A 27,718-nucleotide genomic window follows, 5' to 3' on the forward strand; every position below is an offset into this window, starting at 1 on the left:
GCCCGACCCCTGGACTGTTGAAGCTTGACCCCGGGACTGTTGAAGCCCGACCCCTGGACTGTTGAAGCTTGACCCCGGGACTGTTGAAGCCCGACCCCTGGACTGTTGAAGCTTGACCCCGGGACTGTTGAAACCCGACCCCTGGACTGCTGAAGCCTCTGACCCCTGGACTGCTGAAGCCCGACCCCTGGACTGCTGAAGCCCGACCCCTGGACTGCTGAAGCCTCTGACCCCTGGACTGCTGAAGCCTCTGACCCCTGGACTGCTGAAGCCTCTGACCCCTGGACTGCTGAAGCCTCTGACCCCTGGACTGCTGAAGCCTCTGACCCCTGGACTGTTGAAGCCCGACCCCTGGACTGTTGAAGCCCGACCCCTGAGCTGTTGAAGCCCGACCCCTGGACTGTTGAAGCGTGACCCCTGGACTGTTGAAGCCTGACCCCTGGCGGTCACTCAGAGTAACTTACTTTGCCTTCAAAGTAAAAAAAATAAGAATTTACCTACCGACCAACCCACTTGAAAAATGTTGGGTCGGGTTACAGCAAACAGGGGGCCTCTGGATGAGATCCGATTATTCAAAACGCTGGTCGTTTATATAAAGGAATAATTCTAAATAAAATTACAGATTTGAAAAAATGGGGACTAAAAACACTTCTTACAAAAAATACTTACAAAAAAAAAAATCATAATTTATGAACGTTCTTTTTCTCCATTTTAGTGTTACAACAGATAAAAAGTAAAAGGTATTATAGAGGATTATTCGCCGAGTTGAGAACTCAAGTGACTGATTTTTAAACGTGCATGCTTACCCTCACCCCCCCCTCCTGTTCTTTCCATGAGGCCGCCTCCCATCAAACCTGGTGCAGAAGCACCAACAGTCTCGCTGCTACACGTGTGTTTGTTTATTACCACGATGGAGCGCATCATCTCTCGTCTGCAGATTTATGTCTCTTCTGAGTCTTTCTCTGTGTCATGTTTGTCCTGTAACTGAAGGAACTCACTAAACACACACATATCAACCACACATGTGTAACCAGGGAAACCTGCTGCTATGGCAACGAGGCTGCAGGTGTGCAGTAGCACGCAGGGAAGGATTGACATGTGGGAGAACTACACAGCTGTCCACGCCACAAGGAAATGAGACTCAGATTGCTCGCCAAAAATCCTCTATAATTCCTTTAAGATACCAACACAGATCATGAATAGAAAAGACATTAGCGAGGATATAATAAGCCACATGTTTAAGACTTCTGCTCCATGTGCTTTGCAACCTGTGCTTCTCAGTTCAAGAGCACCATTTGAAAACACTTAAAAAAAACTGTAATTTCTTTAGTACAGGAAGAACCCAGAAGTCCAGGCTTCACTGTATCCAAAACTGGGCCAATGAAGCCCTTATCGACAGGGCGGCTCGGTCTGTGCGGGGCTGGGTCTATAGAGCTGCTGCACCCGGACCGGCCTCCCGCTGGCCCACCCTTCTGGCAGCTGTCCGATCAGTCGCAACCCCACCGCTGACCCGTGCGTGGAGGAGGGGAGCGGCGGCGGCAGGGGCGGAAGGGGAGGAAGGGGAGGAAGGGGGGCAGGGTTGCTACCGGTGGGGGACAGCGGGTAGTGGGGCACCAGGATGGCCGGAGTCAGCCCGTATCGGACCTGGAAGACACGGAGCGGGCCTTGCGGGAGGAAGCCGTTGGGTCTGTGAGGCTCCCGGGCTGGTTCAAAAGAGTCCCGTTTGTCCTGGGGGGCCGTTGGGATTGGGGTGTCCGGTTCCACTCCTGCCAGACTGCAATGTTTGGAGTTTTTGGCCTGGGAGTGCTCCTGCATCTTCTCTGCCTGTGCTCTCCTGACGTGGTAGGCCTTGCGTCGTTGGTGGAAGGAGTCCAGGAAGTCGTCCAAAGTCAGGTTCCCCTCCATGAACTCGTCCAGCAGCTCCTAAAGACACAGAACAACCTCCATGAGGAAGGCCACGCAGCACAAATCCAACCATTTTCATGTTGTTCTGAAACCAGAGATAAACTTGGGCCAATATATGTATTGGTTTATGTGCGAGGCAGATTTGTATTATTTTACCAATATTAGATCATTTATAATGACTACAAACTTATCCACAATCCTGTTTTACGACTGGATTAGACGACAATGAATTCATGTCATTATTGGCCTATTGCTAACCCTGCAATCAAGAGAGTAAAGAATACATTTCCGAGGAGCGATGGGTTCACACCAGAGTGTGTGTGTGTGTGTGTGTCTGTGTGTGTGTGTGTCTGTGTGTGTGTGTGTGTGTGTCTGTGTGTCTGTGTGTGTGTGTGTGTGTCCGTGTGTGTCCGTCTGTGTCTGTGTGTGTGTGTCTGTGTGTGTGTGTGTGTGTGTGTGTGTGTCTGTGTGTGTGTCTGTGTGTGTGTGTGTGTGTGTGTCTGTGTGTGTGTCTGTGTGTGTGTCCGTGTGTGTCTGTGTCCGTGTGTGTCTATGTCTGTCTGTGTGTGTGTGTGTCTGTGTGTGTGTGTCTGTGTGTGTGTGTGTGTGTGTGTGTGTGTCTGTGTGTGTGTCTGTGTGTGTGTGTGTGTGTGTCTGTGTGTGTGTCTGTGTGTGTGTCCGTGTGTGTCTGTGTCCGTGTGTGTCTATGTCTGTCTGTGTGTGTGTGTGTCTGTGTGTCTGTGTGTGTGTGTGTCCGTGTGTGTCCGTCTGTGTCTGTGTGTGTGTGTCTGTGTGTGTGTGTGTGTGTCTGTGTGTGTGTCTGTGTGTGTGTCTGTGTGTGTGTCTGTGTGTGTGTCCGTGTGTGTCTATGTCTGTCTGTGTGTGTGTGTGTGTCTGTGTGTGTGTGTGTGTGTCCGTGTGTGTCCGTCTGTGTCTGTGTGTGTGTGTCTGTGTGTGTGTGTGTGTGTCTGTGTCTGTGTGTGTGTCTGTGTGTGTGTCCGTGTGTGTCTGTCTGTGTCTGTGTGTGTGTGTGTGTGTCCGTGTGTGTCTATGTCTGTCTGTGTGTGTGTGTGTGTGTGTGTCTGTGTGTGTGTGTGTCCGTGTGTGTCCGTCTGTGTCTGTGTGTCTGTGTGTGTGTGTGTGTGTGTGTGTGTCTGTGTCCGTGTGTGTCTGTCTGTGTGTGTCCGTGTGTGTCTATGTCTGTCTGTGTGTGTGTGTGTGTGTGTGTCTGTGTGTGTGTCTGTGTGTCTGTGTGTGTGTGTGTCCGTGTGTGTCTGTGTCTGTCCGTGTGTGTGTCTGTCCGTGTGTGTGTCTGTGTGTGTCTGTGTGTGTCTGTGTATATAAATGTGCCTCGCCACAGTAAAAGCAGCAAACAAAAATTGTTTTTTTGCAGAATGTGCAAGTTGAAGTCACGAAGAAGACACTACATGTTACAACAGTGTACACAGACAGACACAGACAGAGACACAGACAGAGACACAGACAGAGACACAGACAGACACAGACAGAGACAGAGACACAGACAGACACAGACAGAGACACAGACACAGAGACAGACAGAGACAGAGACACAGACAGACACAGACAGACACAGACAGAGACACAGACAGAGACACAGACACAGAGACACAGACACAGACAGAGACACAGACACACACAGACAGAGACACAGACACAGAGACAGACACAGAGACACAGACAGACACAGACAGAGACACAGACACAGAGACACAGACACAGACAGAGACACAGACAGGCACAGACAGAGACAGAGACACAGACACAGAGACACAGACAGAGACACAGAGACAGAGACAGAGACACAGAGACACAGACACAGAGACACAGACAGAGACACAGACAGGCACAGACAGAGACACAGACACAAACTCGTGCTGTGCCTCCTGCACGTTCACGCTCGGCGGGATGTAAACTGTGTCCAGGATGAATGAGGTGAACTCATGTGGAGAGTAGAATGGTCTGCAGTTGATGAAGAGATATTCCAGATCAGGAGAGCAGTGTTTGGAGATCACAGTCACGTCTGAAGACCAGACGTTGTTCATGTAGAAACAGAGTCCTTCGCCGCGTGATTTCCCTCCGGAGAGATCTGAGTCGGTCAGAGCGGAGCAGCTAGAAACCCTCCAGCTCCACATCACAGTCCAGGACAGACTGAGCCACGGCTCCGTGAAGCACAAAACACCTCATCAGCAGCTCCACTTCGTCCAGTTTGTCGAGTAGTGAGCTCACGTTGGAGAGGAAAATCCCCCGCTCGCGTTCCCCTTTTGAGGCGTCTCACACTTTTATCCAAAAGAAGGAATATTTCTGCAGCAGATGCTCATGATGTTGTGGTTCTGATGGATACGAGTTCTTCACGGGTCTAAGAGCACGAGGCAGCCTTCAGCGGCGCCATCTTGGGAGCTAACCAGATACTATTCAAAGTTAATAGAAGTCAACAAAAATAACACTAGCTTTCTTTCCAGTACTGTAGCCAGGCTGGCAAACTGTCACTGTAGAATCCTCGATTCCCAATTGTTCTTCTCCCATTTCCTCGCCGGGCGTGGAACAGGCAAAACGATGACCTGTGGACCCAGATAATCCTCCAGTCTCTGGTGAAGCCATCTCTACTCCATATGGACGGTTCTTCATCTGCCTGGAAGAACTGGTTCTCCCCCCGAAGAGCCGGTTCTCCTCCCGAAGAGCCGGTTCTCCCCCCGAAGAGCCGGTTCTCCCCCCGAAGAGCCGGTTCTCCTGAGTGAGGGAGGGTCTGAGGACAGAAGGAGGGTCTAAGGACAGAAGGAGGGTCTAAGGACAGAAGGAGGGTCTAAGGACAGAAGGAGGTCTAAGGACAGAAGGAGGGTCTAAGGACAGAAGGAGGGCCTAAGGACAGAAGGAGGGTCTGAGGACAGAAGGAGGGTCTAAGGACAGAAGGAGGGCCTAAGGACAGAAGGAGGGTCTGAGGACAGAAGGAGGGTCTAAGGACAGAAGGAGGAGCTAAGGACAGAAGGAGGGTCTGAGGACAGAAGGAGGGTCTAAGGACAGAAGGAGGAGCTAAGGACAGAAGAAGGGTCTAAGGACAGAAGGAGGGTCTAAGGACAGAAGGAGGGTCTAAGGACAGAAGGAGGTATAAGGACAGAAGGAGGGTCTGAGGACAGAAGGAGGACAGGATCCAGCATCCCGGGACATTTGTTTAAGGACTGTGGACATTGTCAAGTCTCTATGAACATTATTTACATTCTGTTTTTCACAGTCGCCCCTCGAGACGACGGCTGTTGTGATTTTGGGCTTCACAAAAATAAATGAAATTGAATTGAAAATGATCTATGTAAAACAACATAAAAGAAGTACCTCTGATTGTCCCTCTGCTCGTGCCACCTCCTCCTGCAGCAGGTTCTGGGCGCTCAGGACACTGCCTGTATGTCCCCGGGTCTCTGCAGACAAACACAGACAAAAATATGAACTAAATGATACACATAATATCATATTATAATATACAATACATATAGCGAGACGTCTTGGTAAATATAGTGCTCTGCTCTTACTACGTCTAGTGATTGTCCCTCTTTGGGGTCACTCTAAAGCTCTGTCTGTCTGTGTGTGTGTGTGTGTGTGTGTGTGTGTGTGTGTCTGTGTGTCTGTGTGTTTGTGTGTGTGTGTGTGTGTGTGTCTGTGTGTGTGTGTGTGTGTGTGTGTGTGTGTCTGTGTGTGTGTGTGTCTGTGTGTGTGTGTGTGTGTCTGTGTGTGTCTGTGTGTGTGTCTGTGTGTGTCTGTCTGTGTGTGTGTGTCTGTGTGTGTGTGTGTCCAGGCCTGAGAGCAGGAGGCTGCAGCTCTGGGTCAGTACAACACTGCGTGATTGTGACACAGACCTAATGCTGTGTCTTCCTCCGGACAAAAGCAAGACAAGTTTATATGTGGAGCATCATTCAAACATAAGGTAATTCATAGTGCTTCTCACAACAGTTTAAGACATAAAAGAGAAGAGTGCAGAGAAAATCACATCAGTCACATGCACAGCTAAACCAGTCCGTGTTTAGTCCTGACTCTGGCACCAGCAGGATGCCGGTCCATGTTAACCTGTTTCCATCCACCTCTTTGGCCCTGTGCACAATGGTTGGACCCAAATGGCATTGCTTATTAAAAGAGGATCTTATGTTCCACATGTGAGTGTGATGCATCATTAGAAAGCTTAGGCCTTCTAGTTTCTGCAGATGTGCACATGTCACACTGTCAGGGCTTCAGTAATGGTCCTGAGCATGACATACTTCATTGTGTGCTTATGCTGTTCACTGTACATGATGTTGTCATGACAACAACTGTGTAAAGTTTCAGATCTCTAGAACAGGCATTTTGGTGCTGTTGACCTTTTTCTATCAAAAAGTATATTCAAGTGATCCAAATATGTGCCAACTGTGCCAAACTGTTTTATTACAATTTTAGCTCCTCTATGATCATAAAACATACATTTTGATGTTTTGTAGGCCACTGATACCTATTATAACTGCTAAAAACAATGTATGTGAAAATGTGTAAATATGAGTTTAGTCATGAATTTCCCAGGTGTGTGTGTGTGTGTGCTGAGGTGTGTGTGTGGGCCACGAGGACACGACCAGGACAACGACTGGAGGCCACGAGGACACGACCAGGACAACGACTGGAGGCCACGAGGACACGACCAGGACACACGACTGGAGGCCACGAGGACACGACCAGGACAACGACTGGAGGCCACAAGGACACGACCAGGACAACGACTGGAGGCCACAAGGACACGACCAGGACACAAGACTGGAGGCCACAAGGACACGACCAGAAAAACGACTGGAGGCCACAAGGACACGACCAGGACAACGACTGGAGGCCACAAGGACACGACCAGGACACACGACTGGAGGCCACAAGGACACGACCAGGACACACGACTGGAGGCCACAAGGACACGACACACGACTGGAGGCCACAAGGACACGACCAGGACACACGACTGGAGGCCACAAGGACACGACCAGGAAAACGACTGGAGGCCACAAGGACACGACCAGGACACACGACTGGAGGCCACAAGGACACGACCAGGAAAACGACTGGAGGCCACAAGGACACGACCAGGACAAACGACTGGAGGCCACAAGGACACGACCAGGACACACGACTGGAGGCCACAAGGACACGACCAGGACACACGACTGGAGGCCACAAGGACACGACCAGGACACACGACTGGAGGCCACAAGGACACGACCAGGACACACGACTGGAGGCCACAAGGACACGACCAGGACACACGACTGGAGGCCACAAGGACACGACCAGGACACAAGACTGGAGGCCACAAGGACACGACCAGGAAAACGACTGGAGGCCACAAGGACACGACCAGGACAAACAACTGGAGGCCACAAGGACACGACCAGGACACACGACTGGAGGCCACGAGGACACGACCAGGACAACGACTGGAGGCCACAAGGACACGACCAGGACAACGACTGGAGGCCACAAGGACACGACCAGGACACAAGACTGGAGGCCACAAGGACACGACCAGAAAAACGACTGGAGGCCACAAGGACACGACCAGGACAACGACTGGAGGCCACAAGGACACGACCAGGACACACGACTGGAGGCCACAAGGACACGACCAGGACACACGACTGGAGGCCACAAGGACACGACACACGACTGGAGGCCACAAGGACACGACCAGGACACACGACTGGAGGCCACAAGGACACGACCAGGAAAACGACTGGAGGCCACAAGGACACGACCAGGACAAACGACTGGAGGCCACAAGGACACGACCAGGACACACGACTGGAGGCCACAAGGACACGACCAGGACACACGACTGGAGGCCACAAGGACACGACCAGGACACACGACTGGAGGCCACAAGGACACGACCAGGACACACGACTGGAGGCCACAAGGACACGACCAGGACACACGACTGGAGGCCACAAGGACACGACCAGGACACAAGACTGGAGGCCACAAGGACACGACCAGGAAAACGACTGGAGGCCACAAGGACACGACCAGGACAAACAACTGGAGGCCACAAGGACACGACCAGGACAAACGACTGGAGGCCACAAGGACACGACCAGGACAAACGACTGGGGCCACAAGGACATGACCAGGACAAACGACTGGGGCCACAAGGACACGACCAGGACAAACGACTGGGGCCACAAGGACACGACCAGGACAACGACTGGAGGCCACAAGGACACGACCAGGACACACGACTGGAGGCCACAAGGACACGACCAGGACAAACGACTGGAGGCCACAAGGACACGACCAGGACAAACGACTGGAGGCCACAAGGACACGACCAGGACACACGACTGGAGGCCACAAGGACACGACCAGGACAAACGACTGGAGGCCACAAGGACACGACCAGGACGGCTAATTTTACTCAATAATAATCATATTATAACCTGGAGCCCACCGATATCTAAACATTAGAGTTGCTCCGATCAGAACATTTGGGCCGATCCCCGATCATCTGAAAATTTGATCATGCCGATACCGATCACATTGACTTTGTGTCCATTTTCTGTCAGAAATGTATGTTTATATTAAACATACATTTTATAATCAAAAAAGGTTTTTGCTAATATGAAATTTGACCAGATCCTTCTAGTTTATAGGAGGTTCTTTCCATGAGGCACTAATGTTCTTCTGCTCATCGATTACCCGTGTGGGCTTAAATAAATACTTGTGCTGTTCATGTCCGTGTCATGTGTGAATCTGCCCAACAGAGGATAAAGGAGCAGGTTTTCATCCTCTGAGCAGTTTGGACAGTTTGAGGAAGGAAACGTGCAGAAGAGCGCTGGGAGGACGACTACAGTGTTTGTGTTGGAGAAAACCATTAAGTGGTTAGGACATGTCCCACCGGGAAGAGGCCCCTGGGAAGACCCAGGACATGCAGCAGGGACCAGGCCGCGAAATAGACGGGGGCCCGTAAGAAGTCAAATCTCCTGAGGGCCCGCGGTTTGAATTAGGAGGGGGGCCTGTATCTAAATTCCTCGAAAAAAAAAATCAAGATTTAACTAGTAATTTGTCCATATTCGGGGCATTTTCATCGCTTAAGTTTCGTTTTGACAGACATGCCCACTTCGCAGTCTTCTCGCTTCTCATTGGCCGAGCGGTGTCCGTGATCTAATTTCGATGAAAGCGGGCATCTGATTGGCCGCTGCGGTCGGTCGTGTTCGGTTGTTCTCGGAAATGGTCGGTCTAATTTTGTCCCAAAAGTGATCTCTAGGTCGGCGGGCGTCAATCTACTCAGTCCAGAATTCAGTCTTTTTAAAGTTGTTTGCAACAAAAGCTGTGTCAATGTGGAAGTATCCAAGGGCCCCCAAGGGCCCCGCCCTTTGGAGTTGTTAGCATCGGGGCAATGTACAAAATAAACCACTTACATATTATGTTAGTGGTTTATTTTGTAGGCTGTGATTTTATATATTCCACAAGATCTCCTTGTGTCAAATGTTGTAAACAGTATTTATTTTGTATCTAAGAAACATGATTATATTGAATTAAACAGTTTTAAAGATCATGATCTCTGGTTTATATGATTCAGTATTTGTGCTTTTCATATCAAATAACAGATAAAAGTACTTTAAATTGTTTTACATGCTAATAACAAGGTTTAAAACGACACATTTATCTTGTTCTTATGACGCCGCGCGCGCTTGTGGGCCCCTGAAATTGCTGGGGGGGCCCTAACCTTTGTAGGTAGGGGGCCCCCCTGGCCCCTAACTTTGAAAATCTATTTCTCAGCCTGGGGACTATGTCTCTCGGCTGGCCTGGGAACGCCTTGGGATCCCACTGGAGGAATTGTAGGAAGTGTCTGGGGAGACGGGAGTCCCTGCTTAGACTGCTGCCCCGCGACCCGGCCCCGGATAAGCAGAAGAAGATGGGACTGATTGACATCTGGAAGGGGATGAACCCCAGAGCATGTCATTATAGCCATTTCTCTAATCAACATACAATCTACTTCAGAATGGACTTTTTATTTTCAATAAAGACGGATCAACACTCAATGAGGCAAAGAAAGGTTTTAAGTGACCATGTTCCATCGACATTACAACAGTCTTAAGTGACCATGTTCTATCAACATTACAACGGTCTTAAGTGACCATGTTCTATATTATGTAAACACTCTCTCTTCTTTCTCACACTTATTGTGCTTTATCTCCTATATTTTGTAAATATATTTAGTATATTTTTTCTATTCTACTGCACGATAGGGACACGCGCTGGAATAGTTTTTTAATTCAACTGTTTTTGACTTTTTTCGGCTGGATTTGAGCGTTTTTCGTTGCGTTCGTTGTGTTGTTGTGACGTGAGCTTGCTCCGAGCGAGCCCACCAGCCCTCCCCGCGCCCTCCGGCCGTGCTAAAGTACGGCGTGTCGTCGGTACACGTTTATATACACGTTTATATGAAAGAGGAACTTCACGAACGATCGGGACACGCACTGAAATCGCTTTAAATTAACTTGTTTTGACTTTATTCGGCTGGATTGAGTGTTTTCGTCGTGTCGTTGCGATGTGTCTTGGCTCTGAGTCCCCCGGCTCCGGCCCCGCCCCCCGGCCGGCGCCGTACCGCGTTTACACAAAGGAGGAACTCATGAAACTGCGGAGAACAGTCGTCTTACCCTGAGATCGTCACGTTATCCCGGCGGACATCCTAAGGAAAACGCAACGAGGCAGACGGGCTTGGACGTAAACTCCGAGAGAAGAGAGGGACAAACAGGAAGTCGGTTCCCGCCGTAGTCATGGGTAACGTGAGGTCCCTTCAAAATAAAATGACGGAAATAGCGAGCCTCATGCGGTCCCAGAGGATGTATAGGGACAGCAGCGTCTTAATTTTCACAGAGACCTGGTTAACAGCAGAAATGCCAGACTCTATTGTAGGTTTGGACAATTTTCATCTGCTGCGGGCGGACAGAACGAGAGAATACGGGAAGAAAAGAGGTGGAGGTCTGGCTGTGTATGTGAACACGAGCTGGTCCAAACCCGAACACTGCACAGTGAAGCAGCAGCTATGTAACAAGGATATTGAACTATTGGCTATTGGCATGAGGCCATACTATCTGCCCCGGGAGTTCTCACATGTGATTTTGATCGCAGTCTATGTGGCCCCGTCTGCCAATGCTGAAAATGCTTGTGAAGCACTGCTCTCCTGCACTTGTAGGCTGCAAACACAGCATCCACAGGCTCTCTTCTTCATCTCTGGTGACTTTAACCACGCTTCTCCCTCTTCTGTTCTACCAACATACACCCAGTATGTTACCTGCCCCACCAGAGAGAATAGAACATTGGACTTGTTTTTTGCCAACACCAAGGAGGCTTATTCTTCTTCCCCCCTCCCTCCCCTGGGCAGCTCGGACCACAACCTTGTACATCTGAGGCCTGTGTATGAACCCATCGTGCGCAGGCAGCCTGTGGTGTCCCGTGAGGTGAGGATGTGGTCTGCTGAGAGCGAGGAGGCTCTGAGGGACTGCTTCAGCACCACTGTCTGGACTGAGCTTTATGACCCACATGGGGAGGACATCAACACCATCACAGAGTGCATCACGGACTACATCAACTTCTGTTTTGAGAACATTGTTCCCTCCCGGACGGTGCGGTGTTTTCCAAACAACAAGCCATGGATTAACCGTGAACTGAAGGCTCTGCTGAAGGAGAAGAAGAGAGCCTTCAGGTCAGGGAACAAGGAGGAGCTGAGGACTGTGCAGAAGGAGCTGAGGAGGAAGATCAGGCAGGCTAAGGCCGGCTACAAGAGGAGGATGGAGGAGCAGCTGCAGCAAAAGAACATTCAGGGAGTGTGTGGAGGAGCCTGAAAACCATCTCGGGCTTCAAAATCCCCCCTGCCCAGACAGAGGGGGATCTACAGTGGGTGAATGATTTAAATGCTCACTTCTTGAGGTTTGATCGGTCACCCGCCCCTCCCCCTGCACAGCTGCATGCTCCCTCTTCCACAGCTGGACAATGCCCTGCATCTGTTCCTCTTCGCTTATCTGCCCCGGACCATCAGCTCCCCACTTCGCCTGGACTCACCCATCCCCCCAGCACACTGTCCCCCTGCCAACCACTGACTGTCACAGCAGCACAGGTGAGGAGTGAGCTGAAGAGGATTAAAGTGAGGAAGGCAGCAGGACCTGACGGCATCAGCTCCAGGCTCCTTAAGTCCTGCGCAGATGAACTGTGTGGAGTTATGGAGCATGTCTTCAACATGAGCCTGAAGCTGAGGGTGGTACCACAGGTCTGGAAGACCTCCTGTCTGGTACCTGTGCCTAAGACACCGCGCCCCAAAGACCTCAACAGCTTCAGGCCAGTGGCTCTCACGTCCCACCTGATGAAGACACTGGAGTGGCTAGTCCTGGACCACCTCCGCTCCACCGTGAGCTCAGCCATGGACCCGCTGCAGTTTGCATATCGGTCTCTCATTTCCTAATAAGGAATGGAGGGGAAAATAATTCAAAGAAAAAAATAAAAGAAAATAAAAACAGCTAGCGTAAGACAAGATAATACTAATAATAATGGTAAAATAAACACATTTTTCATCAGTTATATGAACATGAATGTGACATTATTACACATGGTTAAGTCAGTATTGCACGTGTTTAGGGCTAACAGTGTTTGCCACACAGTGTGACAGCAGCAGAAGGAAAGACTTGTGAAAAGTCTCCTTCACACAGCGAGGGTGGATCAGTCACTGAAGCTGCTCTCCAGAGTGGACAGAGTGTCCTGCAGGGGGCAGAGTGTCCTGCAGGGGGCAGAGTGTCCTGCAGGGGCCCTGCAGGGGACAGAGTGTGCTGCAGGGGGCGACACTCATGGTCCAGCATAGATGTGAGTTTAGCCAGGACCCTTCTGTCCCCCACCTCCTGCACCGAGTCCAGAGCACAGCCCAGGACGGAGCTTTGTCCAGCTTCTTCCTCTCCCTCTCTGTGATGCTGCTGCTCCAGCAGGCCACACCTACAGGAGCTGATGCAACAGAGTCATAGAAGGTCTTCAGGAGTGGCCCTGTCACTCCAAAAGACCTGAGTCTCCTCAGGAGGTGGAGCTCACTCTGGCTCTTCCTGTACAGTCTGTGTTATGAGTCCAGTTTTTGTGGTTCAGATGAACACCAGGTCCTTGTATGAGTCACTCTCTCAATGTCCCGTCCCTGGATGTTCACTGGTGAGGGGGGCACACTGTCTTTTACAACTTAACACCTTGACTGATCGCGGGCCAGCCCTCCGCTACTTGCCTGGATTCGAATATGGCCCTCGGAGGCAAATTATTTCCCACCCCTGCTCTACAGACACAAAGATGCCCCCTGTCTTCACACATTCCACCACTGCCCACTTCCTGCTGCCTTCCCTTTGGCTCGGTTTTGTTCCCATGACCATGCCACCGTCCTGCTGGGGCATTCTAACTCGCTGCGGGCCAGAAACCCCAAAATCTAATGAGATGGCAAGAGTGACAGCCTCACAAAGGCAAGGAGAGGTTCTGGCTAAATGTTTGACTGGAGTTATGAGGAGACGGAAAGATTTAACTCTGTCTTGTCGGGCCCTCTGTGCACGCCTCCATTAGTTTTACCCATCATTGACAATGACAATATACCAAAATACACATATACAGAGCCATAATTGAATTGATTAAGAAAAGTATTTTTTTTGTTTAAGTATTAATAAAGTATTAAATTAATGTAATTACAATCCTAAAATCTTAGTATAGTCAAATCCATGCATCGGTATGGAGCGGAAGAGGGCGGGCCAAAGGGAAGTCGTTCAAATATAATGGGTAAAATGGGGACAGGTGAGACGGATCGAGATTGGAGTCAGAGGGTGACCGACACGGTCTTTGACCGCACATCGGCCGGCACATCGCCACGTTTTTGATTGTGCAGAAAATAAAATTAAATAAACGCACTACGGACTACGTGAGTTTTTCTTTTGGAGAATATTGTGAGTCAAGAAACGGACACCCTAAAGATGGCTATTTCGCTGTTTTACAGCTAAGATTGACTAGAAGCCAACACATAAACGACTCATTTCTCAGAACACAGAATGTACTCTTAATAAATGTCCACATTCCCTTAGAAGCATTTACTGTAACCTGTACCTGTCCCACAAACCTACAAACAACTTGAACGCAGATCTTTGCAGTACAAAGGCCCTTTTCTTATTGGAGCAGGGCCCCGCGCCGGCCCCCTCCCAACCCCGCGCCGGCCCCTGCCCCACCCCCGCACGCCCAGGCACAGGCTGCAGCTCAAGGGCGGACACGGCGGTGGAAGGGACTCAGATCAAGATGGACCCAGTGATGATGACAGTTTCACTGGAGATCACTGACTGGATTACAAAGACCGTGGACAAAGATAGACACGGCCCTGACGAATGCATGATTTGAAATCCAAGAATGTTGAACTAGACACTCGACTAGACGCACTAGAGGAGGAGGTCTCCGACCTGAAGGACATGCCTCTACTTTACAAACCAAAGTGGCAGAATTGACAAACCAGGTGGTGTTTTGACAGACAAACTGGACGAGCTGGAGAACAGAGAACGTGGATGTAATCTGCAGATTGTTGGTATTACACAGAGACCTGGCTGACCCCAGAAATCCCAGATCATACTGTTGCTTTGGACCATTTTCATCTCCTGCGCGCAAACAGAACAAAGGAGAGTGGAAAGAGAAGAGGAGGAGGCCTCGCGATGTTTGTTCATGAGAGGTGGTGTCGATCAAACCACGTCACAGTCAGAGAACAACTGTGTAACAGAGATATTGAACTGTTAGCCGTTAGCATGAGGCCATATTATCTGCCCCGGGAGTTCTCACATGTTATTGTAATAGCAGTGTACATTGCCACGTCTGCTAACGCTGACAAAGCCTGTGAAGCACCTGTTCTCCACCACAAGCAGACTGCAAAACAAACACTCACAGGCTCTCTTCCTCATCTCCGGTGACTAATCACGCTTCTCCCTCTTCTGTCCTGCCAACATACACCCAGTATGTTACCTGTCCCACCAGAGACAATAAAACATTGGATTTATTCTTTGCCAACACCAAGGAGGCTTATTCTTCTTCCCCCCTCCCTCCCCTGGGCAGCTCGGACCACACCCTTGTACATCTGAGGCCTGTGTATGAACCCATCGTGCGCAGGCAGCCTGTGGTGTCCCGTGAGGTGAGGATGTGGTCCGCTGAGAGCGAGGAGGCTCTGAGGGACAGCTTCAGCACCACTGTCTGGACTGAGCTTTATGACCCACATGGGGAGGACATCAACACCATCACAGAGTGCATCACGGACTACATCAACTTCTGTTTTGAGAACACTATTCCCTCCCGGACGGTGCGGTGTTTTCCAAAAAACAAGCCATGGATTAACCGTGAACTGAAGGCTCTGCTGAAGGAGAAGAAGAGAGTCTTCAGGTCAAGGAACAAGGAGGAGCTGAGGACTGTGCAGAAGGAGCTGAGGAGGAAGATCAGGCAGGCTGAGGCCGGCTACAAGAGGAGGATGGAGGAGCAGCTGCAGCAAAAGAACATTCAGGGAGTGTGGAGGAGCCTGAAAACCATCTCAGGCTTCAAACCCCCCCGCCCAGACAGAGGGGGATCTACAGTGGGTGAATGATTTAAATGCTCACTTCTTGAGATTTGATCAGTCACCCGCCCCTCTCTTCCACAGCCGGACAATGGCCCACCCCCATTCCCCTTCACACCTCTGCTCCGGACCATCATCTCCCCACTTCACCTGGACTCACCCATCCCCCCAGCACACAGTCCCCCTGCCAACCACTGACTGTCACAGCAGCACAGGTGAGGAGAGAGCTGAAGAGGATTAAAGTGAGGAAGGCAGCAGGACCTGAGGCATCAGCTCCAGGCTCCTTAAGTCCTGTGCAGATGAACTGTGTGGAGTTATGGAGCATGTCTTCAACATGAGCCTGAAGCTGAGGGTGGTACCACAGGTCTGGAAGACCTCCTGTCTGGTACCTGTGCCCAAGACACCGCGCGCCAAAGACCTCAACAACTTCAGGCCGGTGGCTCTCACGTCCCACCTGATGAAGACACTGGAGCTGGTCCTGGACCACCTCCGCTCCACTGTGAGCTCAGCCATGGACCCGCTGCAGTTTGCATATCGTCCTGGCATCGGAGTGGAGGACGCCGTCATCTCCCTGCTGCACCGCTCTCTCTCTCACCTGGAAAAGCCTGGCAGCTCTGTGAGGATCCTGTTCTTCTATCTCTCCAGCGCCTTCAACACCATCAGCTCCTGAGGGACAAGCTGGAGACGGCTGGTGTGGAGTATGACCTGCAGAGTGGATCCTGGACTACCTCACAGACCGACCCCAGTTTGTGAGAGCACGGGACTGTGTGTCTGACACTCGGACCTGCAGTGTGGGGGCACCCCAGGGCACTGTCTTCGCGCCCTTTCTCTTCTCTCTGGACTGGTGTCAGCGGAACCTCCTCCTCATCAACGCGGGGAAGACCAAGGAGATGGTGGTGGACTTCCACAGAGGCCACGCCCCCCTCACCAGTGAACATCCAGGGACGGGACATTGAGAGAGTGACTCATACAAGTACCTGGTGTTCATCTGAACCACAAACTGGACTGGACTCACAACACAGACTGTACAGGAAGAGCCAGAGTCGGCTCAACCTCCTGAGGAGACTCAGGTCTTTTGGAGTGACAGGGCCACTCCTGACAGGGCCACTCCTGAAGACCTTCTATGACTCTGTGGTGCATCAGCCCTCCTGTAGGTGTGGCCTGCTGGAGCAGCAGCATCACAGAGGGAGAGGAAGAGGCTGGACAAAGTCATCAAGAAGTCCAGCTCCGTCCTGGGCTGAGCTCTGGACTCGGTGCAGGAGGTGGGGGACAGAAGGGTCCTGGCTAAACTCACATCTATGCTGGAGTGTCGCCCCCTGCAGGACACTCTGTCCCCTGCAGGACACTCTGTCCGCTCTGGAGAGCAGCTTCAGTGAGAGACTGATCCACCCTCGCTGTGTGAAGGAGACGTTTCGCAGGTCTTTCCTTCTGCTGCTGTCAGACTTTATAACAAACACTGCCCTGAACATGTGCAATACCTGTAAATAAGAGTGTTCTATTTTGTTTTTATTCTGTTTATTTACCTGCTGATAGTATTTCCTAGTCTTGTGCTAGCAATTTTTACTTTATTTTATTTTCATTATTATTATTATTATCTTATTTTTTTCTTTATCTTTTTTTTATTTATCAATTTTATTTTATTTCCCCCCCTCCATTCCCTATTAAGATAGGAGAGGAGTTTTTGTTCATAAGAGTTCTATTAAGAGTGTGTTTTTGAAACTTCCTATAATCTGTCCTTTCCTCCTGTTTCTACTGCAGTGGAACAACCAAATTTCCCCTTGTGTGGATATTAAAGGATTATCTTATCTTATCTTATTAAAGGGGACACTGAAGGCAAAGATGTGGTCAAGGATATGGAAAACTGGATCACAGAATATCTCAAACTTCAAACATAAGTCGGAAAAATAAAGAGTGACCGTGCTCGTCACTCCCTGGCTCCCTCACTGGCTCCAAGCTAAGGCCCATTATACTGAAGTTTGACAATTTCGGTGACAAACAGCTCGGGCTGCAACGATTACTCGAGTAAATAGTCATTTGATTATAAAGAATATCTTATCATTTTGTTGCTTCTATGATTAGTTTAATTGATATTTATTCAAAAACATGAGAATCTGTGTCACTTTTGTTTCACTCGGAGTTTGTTCCACTGACCTGCAGCAGCTGAAGCACAACAGAGAGAGCGTCGTGTTTGAAACTCACAAGTGTGACTGGGAAGAGTTTTGTTGTGTGACAGAGCACGGTGTCCCGAGCTGCAACTCTAACCACCGAAACTAGCCCCCGCGTCCTCGCCCTACACTCGCCGACACCCCTCTGCTTCCCAGTCACACTTGTACGTTTAAAACACACCACTCTCTCCTCTGCTGCGCCTTGAAACCACCAATACATCCATGGAAACAGCAGGAGGACCGCGACCATGTTATAATCATCTGATGTGAAACAGACCAAAGGGCCAAAGTGACCGGCACCCGGAGGCCAAAGTGACCGACACACAAAGGCCAAAGTGACCGACACACAAAGGCCAAAGTGACCGGCACACGGAGGCCAAAGTGACCGGCACACAGAGGCCAAAGTGACCGGCACACCGAGGCCAAAGTGACCGACACACAAAGGCCAAAGTGACCGACACACAGAGGCCAAAGTGACCGACACACAAAGGCCAAAGTGACCGGCACACGGAGGCCAAAGTGACCTGCACACAAAGGCCAAAGTGACCGACACACAAAGGCCAAAGTGACCGACACACAAAGGCCAAAGTGACCGACACACAGAGGCCAAAGTGACCGGCACACCGAGGCCAAAGTGACCGGCACACCGAGGCAAAAGTGACCGGCACACCGAGGCCAAAGTGACCGGCACACCGAGGCCAAAGTAACCGGCGCACCGAGGCCAAAGTGACCGGCACACCGAGGCCAAAGTGACCGGCACACGGAGGCCAAAGTGACCGGCACACCAAGGCCAAAGTGACCGACACACAGAGGCCAAAGTGACCGGCACACGGAGGCCAAAGTGACCTGCACACAAAGGCCAAAGTGACCGACACACAAAGGCCAAAGTGACCGACACACAAAGGCCAAAGTGACCGACACACAGAGGCCAAAGTGACCGGCACACCGAGGCCAAAGTGACCGGCACACCGAGGCAAAAGTGACCGGCACACCGAGGCCAAAGTGACCGGCACACCGAGGCCAAAGTAACCGGCGCACCGAGGCCAAAGTGACCGGCACACCGAGGCCAAAGTGACCGGCACACCGAGGCCAAAGTAACCGGCACACCGAGGCCAAAGTGACCGGCACACGGAGGCCAAAGTGACCGGCACACGGAGGCCAAAGTGACCTGCACACAAAGGCCAAAGTGAACAACACACCAAGGCCAAAGTGACCGACACACAGAGGCCAAAGTGACCTGCACACCGAGGCCAAAGTGACCGGCACACCGAGGCCAAAGTGACCGGCACACCAAGGCCAAAGTGACCGACACACAGAGGCCAAAGTGACCGGCACACAGAGGCCAAAGTGACCGGCACACCGAGGCCAAAGTGACCGGCACACCAAGGCCAAAGTGAACGACACACAAAGGCCAAAGTGAACGACACACAAAGGCCAAAGTGACCGGCACACCGAGGCCAAAGTGACCGGCACACCAAGGCCAAAGTGAACGACACACAAAGGCCAAAGTGAACGACACACAAAGGCCAAAGTGACCGGCACACCGAGATGACCGGCACACAGAGGCCAAACCCTGCGGGCCAACCCGGATCAACAAAGCCCCAAGTCTCTTTCTTCAATGACCACTCAGCGTAAGTGGTCAAAAAATACAAAGCTTTTGATCCAGTGAAATCCCTCCTGAGAGAAAAGAACATGGAACACCAAAATCAACATCAAGGTTTATTTATAAAGCACACTTACAACTTTAAAAGCCCAAAGTGCAATAATACATATATAGAAACAAATAAGATACACATGATGTTAATACAAACGATGACTTTAGCCCTTTCACACAACAAACTGCTTTCCAGTTGCACTGATGAGTTTAAAACACGCCGCCCTCTCCTCTGCTCTGCTGTGCTTTAGATGCTGCAGGTCCGAGCGAAACAAGCTCCATGTGAAACTGAAGCGACATGAGTCCTTCTGTACGCTCCGTGCCACAGGTTCATGCTGTTTAAGTTAAATATGTGAATTAGACGATTCATCGAGGCCATAAAACAATAATATAATTACTCAATTTACTCAATGAATCTCTTCAGCCCTATCTGTGCCTCCAACCAAAAACTAACAATAATCATATTGTCCAACATCAGCTCTGACAAGGCCATGTTTTCTCAGACTCCATCGCTCACTCTGATTCTGTGGCTTGTCCAATCTCCTGACCACCAGTCCAGTGCGTGTGCATGCATGTGTCCACTCACCCAGCTTGCTCCGTTTGTCCCAGCACGAGGTTGCCAGGTTGGATATTTCCCGGTACTTGTCGGCGAGCTGCGCTTTTCCCGTGTTGAGGCGCGGCCTCTGGGCCAGGCTCAGCTCTGCCAGGCAGCGGTTTGAGGTCAGAAGGCTCTCCCGGCCCACCTGGAGCTCCTGGAACTGAACACAAACTGATGTTAATGTAAACCTCTTCAAACACAAAAAGGATGACATCTCTCACACAGTCTTCCTTGCAGCACCAGTGATTTAATTAGATTGCAGCATTTCGGCCCATGGTCTTTGACAGGCAAATGGTTCTATATGTTCTGCTCTGACCAACAGAGCTCTCACCGGAAAAAAATAATGCAGTGGGCTCTTCTACAACCGCCTCTGTGTGGAGTGGGTTCCGGCTTCTGACCAACTACAAGCCCAGAGCCCGCCCTTCTGCAGATAACAGAAAATTGGCCCAGCAACTCCTACTGTAGATTTGACACCACCTCCCCCACTGTGGCCACCTCTGCCAAGCCAACCCCGGTTCCCCCCCACCTCCCCCACCCCTCTCACAGTTCAGGAACAGGATGGAAACAGACCATTTCGGAAATCCAACCCCCGTAAAGCTGCTGGACCAGACGGTCTCACTCCGGCCACCCTAAGACACTGTGCAGGCGAGCTGGCCTCTGTCTTCACTGGCATTTAACACCTTCCTGGAGTCATGCAATTTCCCAGCCCTTATTATTATGACTTATTCATTGTTTATGCTGCACCAAATCACCAGGACAAGTTCCTGTTGAATCCTGTGAATTTTCATTGACAACATTTTTGTGAATTTTGTTCATCGACAATAAAAATAATAAACCTTTTCTGATCTGATCTTAACTTCATAGCTTTTTGGTCATTTCCTGCTAGTATCCTGCACTTCTGAGTCCGGTCTGTTTGTACCTTACGCTCTGCTTTACTAGCTGTAGCAGTCGTGGTGTTTTATGGGTCAGGGTTACGATGTCACAGCGATCACACCGGAGGAGCACAAAGGTTTCAAACTCGCTTACAAAAATGTCATGTCACAACTTGAAATTTGAGGTAACCTAAAGGAGTTTATATTGAAATTCAATTGGTGGGGTTACTTAAATAATAGCAGTCTTTGTGATATGTCATTTAAACAGTGACCATTAAAAATGATTCCCTACAGCCCTAATGGGATTTATACATGCCTACCAGTGCGACCTGACGACTAAAAGGAAACATTTTCAACACTGCAGGACATTATGTTACAATGCTAAATAGCATTGTAACATAATGTAACATTGTAAAAATAGCTTTTGTGATCAGTGGTGACCATTCCAATTTGGGGTTTTTAAATGTTCAGCCTTAATCCTGTTTCCATCCACCTCTTTGGCCCTGTGCACAATGGTTGGACCCAAATGGCATTGCTTATTAAAAGAGGATCTTATGTTCCACATGTGAGTGTGATGCATCATTAGAAAGCTTAGGCCTTCTAGTTTCTGCAGATGTGCACATGACACACTGTCAGGGCTTCAGTAATGGTCCTGAGCATGACATACTTCATTGTGTGCTTATGCTGTTCACTGTACATGATGTTGTCATGACAACAACTGTGTAAAGTTTCAGATCTCTAGAACAGGCATTTTGGTGCTGTTGACCTTTTTCTATCAAAAAGTATATTCAAGTGATCCAAATATGTGCCAACTGTGCCAAACTGTTTTATTACAATTTTAGCTCCTCTATGATCATAAAACATACATTTTGATGTTTTGTAGGCCACTAATACCTATTATAACTGCTAAAAACAATGTATGTGAAAATGTGTAAATATGAGTTTAGCCGTGAATTTCCCAGATAAGGGTGAAAAAAGAAAAAAATATATTTTTATTTTTGTATTGGTATAATACAACATACATCTAACAAAATGCACATCCATAAGGCTAATAAAATCAGAAAACGTGATAAAAATCTAGTCGCCAAATGCCGAAAAAATCTAGACTCTTTACAGCCGTTACGCACGAGAATAGGGACAATTCTGTGTGTGGGACCCCTAAGTCCTGGCCCGCTTTCTAAAGCTATTCTTATTGGCTAGAATAATATGTCAAAGTCAGCTAAGTCACTGCTAACGTTAGCTATGTGGCTAAAAACAAGTTAGCTTTGTGCGTCGGAAGCGGCGCATTTTTTCCTCCGGAGGCTGTAGAGAACAAACTCGTCGACCCATCGTGGATGGACTCATTCTGTAGGTAACAGTCTGAAGAAAAGATCGATGCCAAACACCATCTTATAAGTCAAACAGGTCATTTGTTATGGACGGAGAAATGCACCGGACGAGCCTTAATCCTGAATATTGTCAAAGAAGAAAACTGTGTTTACTTGACAATATCTGAAAATCGGAAAACTTCAGGAAAAATACAAGTGGATATTGTTTTTCTGTGGATCCTTATGGACAGACTGAGCACAAGAATGTACAGAATTAAAGCTGTTTTGTCCGTCATAAACACAAACAGGACATGCGTTTGTAAAAGTTGAGACTTTCTCACAAACTATTGGCAATTGCTTCTTAGAAGAAAACTGTGTTTACTTGACAATATCTGAAAATCGGAAAACTTCAGGAAAAATACAAGTGGATATTGTTTTTCTGTGGATCCTTACGGACAGACTGAGCACAAGGATGTACAGAATTAAAGCTGTTTTGTCCGTCATAAACACAAACAGGACATGCGTTTGTAAAAGTTGAGACTTTCTCACAAACTATTGGCAATTGCTTCTTGGGGCAAATTATTCAATGTAAATCAATGACATATTCGTTTTGTTGAGAAAATAAGCTTTAAAATGATGTATAACTTGCTGGTATTGACCACGGAAATAAAAGTGATTATGTAAGAGAATATTTGAGATATAGAAAATGCTCGCCGGCGGACAGGTGGGTGGGAACAGGTTAATCCTGTGTGTGACGTTTTATCACAGGGCCTTAACTCCTCGATTCCTCGGAGTAAACGAGGTGGTATGATGTGAGGAATGGCATTCAGCCTTGGTCTACTCTGCCACAGGCAGTGTTAAAAACACAGACACACCAGTTTTGACTGTGCAGGCCCCCCACACTTGAAAGGGGTGTACCCACAATTTGAAGTTTAATGCTGAATTTACTCAGACGTAGCCTTTATATATTTCAGGTAAAAAAAAAAACTCTTCCATGAGGCACATGTACTGTTGCCTCGCTGAGTGAACTTTTACTGTGGTTTTATAATGAATCTGCCTAAAACACGTTTCAGAAATACATTTCATATATTATCTAGAATATGGAAGCTCAGAGCTCATCGTCAGGGTGTGACAGAGGGAGAGAGAGTGACACATCATTTGCATTGCACCAGCTCAGTTTGTGTGTTGTGTGTTGTGTGTTGTGTGTTGTGTGTTGTGTGTTGTGTGTTGTGTGTTGTGTGTTGTGTGTGCTCCAGAGGCAGAGCAAGAGCTGCCTCCTCCCTGTATCTGAATGGCATCTGAACATTTTGACAGCCCGGGCCGCCCGCCGGACAGAGGCCCTGAAGGGGGGGCGGATGTGCACACACAGACAGTGTAGTCTGGGGCAGGGAAAAGAATAAACAGAGGATGTAAAGACAACGGGCCCCTGAGAGCCTGGATCACTGGGATTTTGGCAGAAAGAACTGGAAAGTCTAAAGACGCCACAAAAATGACACCGACTCCTGATTTTTAAAGCGAAAATGACAAGATGGAGCACACGCGTCACTAAAGCAGAGAAAACAGGATTCTACAGATGATTTGGTAGAAAAGGTTTGACATTTTTCCACAGTTTGACTATTTGTGATATTTGTATTTCTTGGTAAAACATGAGCTGACGTGAGACAGCCGTTACCAAGCAACCATTTCGACGAGGGCAAGTGTCAGGAAATGCTGGACGCGTGCCCAAGCCGCGAGCCCCCGGCCGCCCCCGGCCGCCCCGGGACCCGAGCCCCCAGCCTTCGGCCGCCCCGGGACCCGAGCCCCCAGCCTTCGGCCGCCCCGGGACCCGAGCCCCCAGCCTTCGGCCGCCCCGGGACCCGAGCCCCCGGCCGCCCCGGGTCCCGGGTCCCCACACACCCCGGGCCCCCACACACCCCGGGCCCTCACACACCCCGGGCCCTCACACACCCCGGGCCCTCACACACCCCGGGCCCTCACACACCCCGGGCCCTCACACACCCCGGGCCCTCACACAACCCGGACCCTCACACAACCCGGGCCCTCACACAACCCGGGCCCTCACACAACCCGGGCCCTCACACAACCCGGGCCCTCACACAACCCGGGCCCTCACACAACCCGGGCCTCGAGGCCACAATTGGGAAAGTTCCATACACGCCACAACTGCGGGGAAGATTTCGGTCCTGCCAAGTCGTGATGGAGCGTCTACGTGTGGCAGAGCGGTGGAGGAAGGGCCCAATACGATGCACGAAGTCGTCAAATCTGTTCGCAGACATGTGCAAGTATTTGAAATGCTCCTGCTCCTCGATGGCACGCGTCGTCCTCGCAGGAGCGTCGTCCTCGCAGGAGCGTCGTCCTCGCAGGAGCGTCGTCCTCGCAGGAGCGTCGTCCTCGCAGGAGCGTCGTCCTCGCAGGAGCGTCGTACTCGCAGGAGCGTCGTCCTCGCAGGAGCGTCGTACTCGCAGGAGCGTCGTCCTCGCAGGAGCGTAGGAGCGTCGTCCTCGCAGGAGCGTCGTCCTGTCGTCCTCGCAGGAGCGTCGTCCTGACGTCCTCGCAGGAGCGTCGTCCTGTCGTCCTCGCAGGAGCGTCGTCCTGTCGTCCTCGCAGGAGCGTCGTCCTCGCAGGAGCGTCGTCCTGTCGTCCTCGCAGGAGCGTCGTCCTGTCCTCGCAGGAGCGTCGTCCTGTCCTCGCAGGAGCGTCGTCCTGTCCTCGCAGGAGCGTCGTCCTGTCGTCCTCGCAGGAGCGTCGTCCTGTCGTCCTCGCAGGAGCGTCGTCCTCGCAGGAGCGTCGTCCTCGCAGGAGCGTAGGAGCGTCGTCCTCGCAGGAGCGTAGGAGCGTCGTCCTCGCAGGAGCGTCGTCCTGACGTCCTCGCAGGAGCGTCGTCCTGTCGTCCTCGCAGGAGCGTCGTCCTGTCGTCCTCGCAGGAGCGTCGTCCTCGCAGGAGCGTCGTCCTGTCGTCCTCGCAGGAGCGTCGTCCTGTCGTCCTCGCAGGAGCGTCGTCCTGTCCTCGCAGGAGCGTCGTCCTGTCCTCGCAGGAGCGTCGTCCTGTCCTCGCAGGAGCGTCGTCCTGTCCTCGCAGGAGCGTCGTCCTGTCCTCGCAGGAGCGTCGTCCTGTCCTCGCAGGAGCGTCGTCCTGTCCTCGCAGGAGCGTCGTCCTGTCCTCGCCGGAGCGTCGTCCTCGCCGGAGCGTCGTCCTCGCCGGAGCGTCGTCCTCGCCGGAGCGTCGTCCTCGCAGGAGCGTCGTCCTCGCAGGAGCGTCGTCCTCGCCGGAGCGTCGTCCTCGCCGGAGCGTCGTCCTCGCAGGAGCGTCGTCCTCGCAGGAGCGTCGTCCTCGCAGGAGCGTCGTCCTCGCAGGAGCGTCGTCCTCGCCGGAGCGTCGTCCTCGCAGGAGCGTCGTCCTCGCAGGAGCGTCGTCCTCGCCGGAGCGTCGTCCTCGCCGGAGCGTCGTCCTCGCCGGAGCGTCGTCCTCGCAGGAGCGTCGTCCTCGCAGGAGCGTCGTCCTCGCAGGAGCGTCGTCCTCGCCGGAGCGTCGTCCTCGCAGGAGCGTCGTCCTCGCCGGAGCGTCGTCCTCGCCGGAGCGTCGTCCTCGCCGGAGCGTCGTCCTCGCAGGAGCGTCGTCCTCGCCGGAGCGTCGTCCTCGCAGGAGCGTCGTCCTCGCAGGAGCGTCGTCCTCGCCGGAGCGTCGTCCTCGCAGGAGCGTCGTCCTCGCAGGAGCGTCGTCCTCGCCGGAGCGTCGTCCTCGCAGTAGCGTCGTCCTCGCAGGAGCGTCGTGCTCGCAGGAGCGTCGTGCTCGCCGGAGCGTCGTCCTCGCCGGAGCGTCGTCCTCGCCGGAGCGTCGTCCTCGCCGGAGCGTCCTCGCAGGAGCGTCGTCCTCGCAGGAGCGTCGTCCTCGCAGGAGCGTCGTCCTCGCAGGAGCGTCGTGCTCGCAGTAGCGTCGTGCTCGCAGGAGCGTCGTCCTCGCCGGAGCGTCGTCCTCGCAGTAGCGTCGTCCTCGCCGGAGCGTCGTCCTCGCAGTAGCGTCGTCCTCGCAGGAGCGTCGTGCTCGCAGGAGCGTCGGCCTCACAAGAGCGTTGACCTCGTCTGAGAGGCACGTGCTCTTGTCCAGCAGCAACACAAACGTTCTTCTAGAGTGAGTGGGTCAACAGTGTGATACAACTTCCTCCACTGAGGAGCACAAACACTACAGCGCCCTCTAGGGACTTGGGGGAATATTGGTTCCGACACGTCTTTGTATAAAGTGTAATCGAGCTTTTAGTCCTGTTTTAGCCCGTTTAGCACCGCTTTAGTCCCGTTTAATTATTTTAACCCGGGTTTAAACCCGCCTTCGTCCTGTTCCAGCCCATTTCTTTAGCTCAGGTCAAGCCAAGCATTAGTCACGTTTTACCCTTCTCGTTTTACCCCGGCTTTAACCCGGGTTTAGCCCGGTTTTAGCCCCGCTTTAGCCCGGGTTTAGCCCCGCTGTAGCCCGGGTTTAGCCCGGGTTTAGCCCCGCTGTAGCCCGGGTTTAGCCCCGCTGTAGCCCGGGTTTAGCCCCGCTGTAGCCCGGGTTTAGCCCGGGTTTAGCCCCGCTGTAGCCCGGGTTTAGCCCCGCTTTAGCCCGGGTTTAGCCCCGCTTTAGCCCGGGTTTAGCCCCGCTGTAGCCCGGGTTTAGCCCCGCTGTAGCCCGGGTTTAGCCCCGCTTTAGCCCGGGTTTAGCCCCGCTGTAGCCCGGGTTTAGCCCCGCTGTAGCCCGGGTTTAGCCCGGGTTTAGCCCCGCTGTAGCCCGGGTTTAGCCCCGCTGTAGCCCGGGTTTAGCCCCGCTTTAGCCCGGGTTTAGCCCCGCTGTAGCCCGGGTTTAGCCCCGCTGTAGCCCGGGTTTAGCCCGGGTTTAGCCCCGCTGTAGCCCGGGTTTAGCCCCGCTTTAGCCCGGGTTTCCAGTGTAAACACGTGTGGCAGAGAAAGGCGAGACACAAACCAACACCGACCTTCTCATTGAGCCGAATGATTTGCTCCATTTTGCCGCCGTCGTCCCGCAGCAGCTCCCGCAGCTCCTCCGTGCGGAGCTCCCGGTAGCCGTCGGGACACGTACTCGCCTCTTTCACGGCGGACATTGTGCTCCTGAGTGCGGGTTTAGGAGCAGCACATCCCGCTCGCCCTCATCGGAATGCGGCCGCGCTGCAGCGCGGTGGTCGCTGTGGAGACGCGTGTCAGAAACGCTAGAGAGACCGAGCTTTTGTTTTCGTGGCCATTGTGGCGGCCATCTTGTGATTGTGACTGGATTAAAGCAGGGGCCATGGGCAGGGGCCCCCAAGTCAACCATGACACCGACCCTGGACCACCACAGTAAAATTAGATACATTTCTGTAATAATTTTAAGTTTTGAATAATTTAAAATTAGGTTTGATTGTATTAATTCCAGTTGTTTATTCTGTTGTATGACCCAGTTTCACTAAAAAGGACTGTTTTCAGATAAAAGAGAGACAATGGAATACATTGTCCAACATTTTGGGCCATATTTTGCCCCCGAAGTAGTTAAGGGGAGCCTTACCCAGGGGGCGGGGCCAGGGGGCTATTTTTGCTACCTTGCCCCCATGGATCTATTATAATATCTGGATAGGGCATGGCCATGGATCTATTATAA

General features: G+C 51.4%; 1 protein-coding gene across 1 annotated transcript; it reads right to left on the reverse strand.

The window, feature by feature from the left end:
- Window positions 1-1,210: 1,210 nt before the first annotated feature.
- On the reverse strand, window positions 1,211-27,330 carry vps37d (VPS37D subunit of ESCRT-I). Its single transcript, XM_072447020.1, has 4 exons — window positions 27,063-27,330; window positions 19,908-20,079; window positions 5,251-5,333; window positions 1,211-1,923 (listed from the first exon to the last, which is right to left on the reverse strand). Exons 1-4 carry the CDS (start codon window positions 27,186-27,188, stop codon window positions 1,390-1,392), a joined length of 915 nt encoding a protein of 304 aa, XP_072303121.1. The 5' UTR covers window positions 27,189-27,330; the 3' UTR covers window positions 1,211-1,389.
- Window positions 27,331-27,718: the final 388 nt, after the last annotated feature.

Source organism: Eucyclogobius newberryi, unplaced genomic scaffold (assembly GCF_026437365.1).
Source record: "Eucyclogobius newberryi isolate DKJ021-1_F unplaced genomic scaffold, fEucNew1.0.hap1 SCAF_15, whole genome shotgun sequence".
NCBI lineage: Eukaryota > Metazoa > Chordata > Actinopteri > Gobiiformes > Gobiidae > Eucyclogobius > Eucyclogobius newberryi.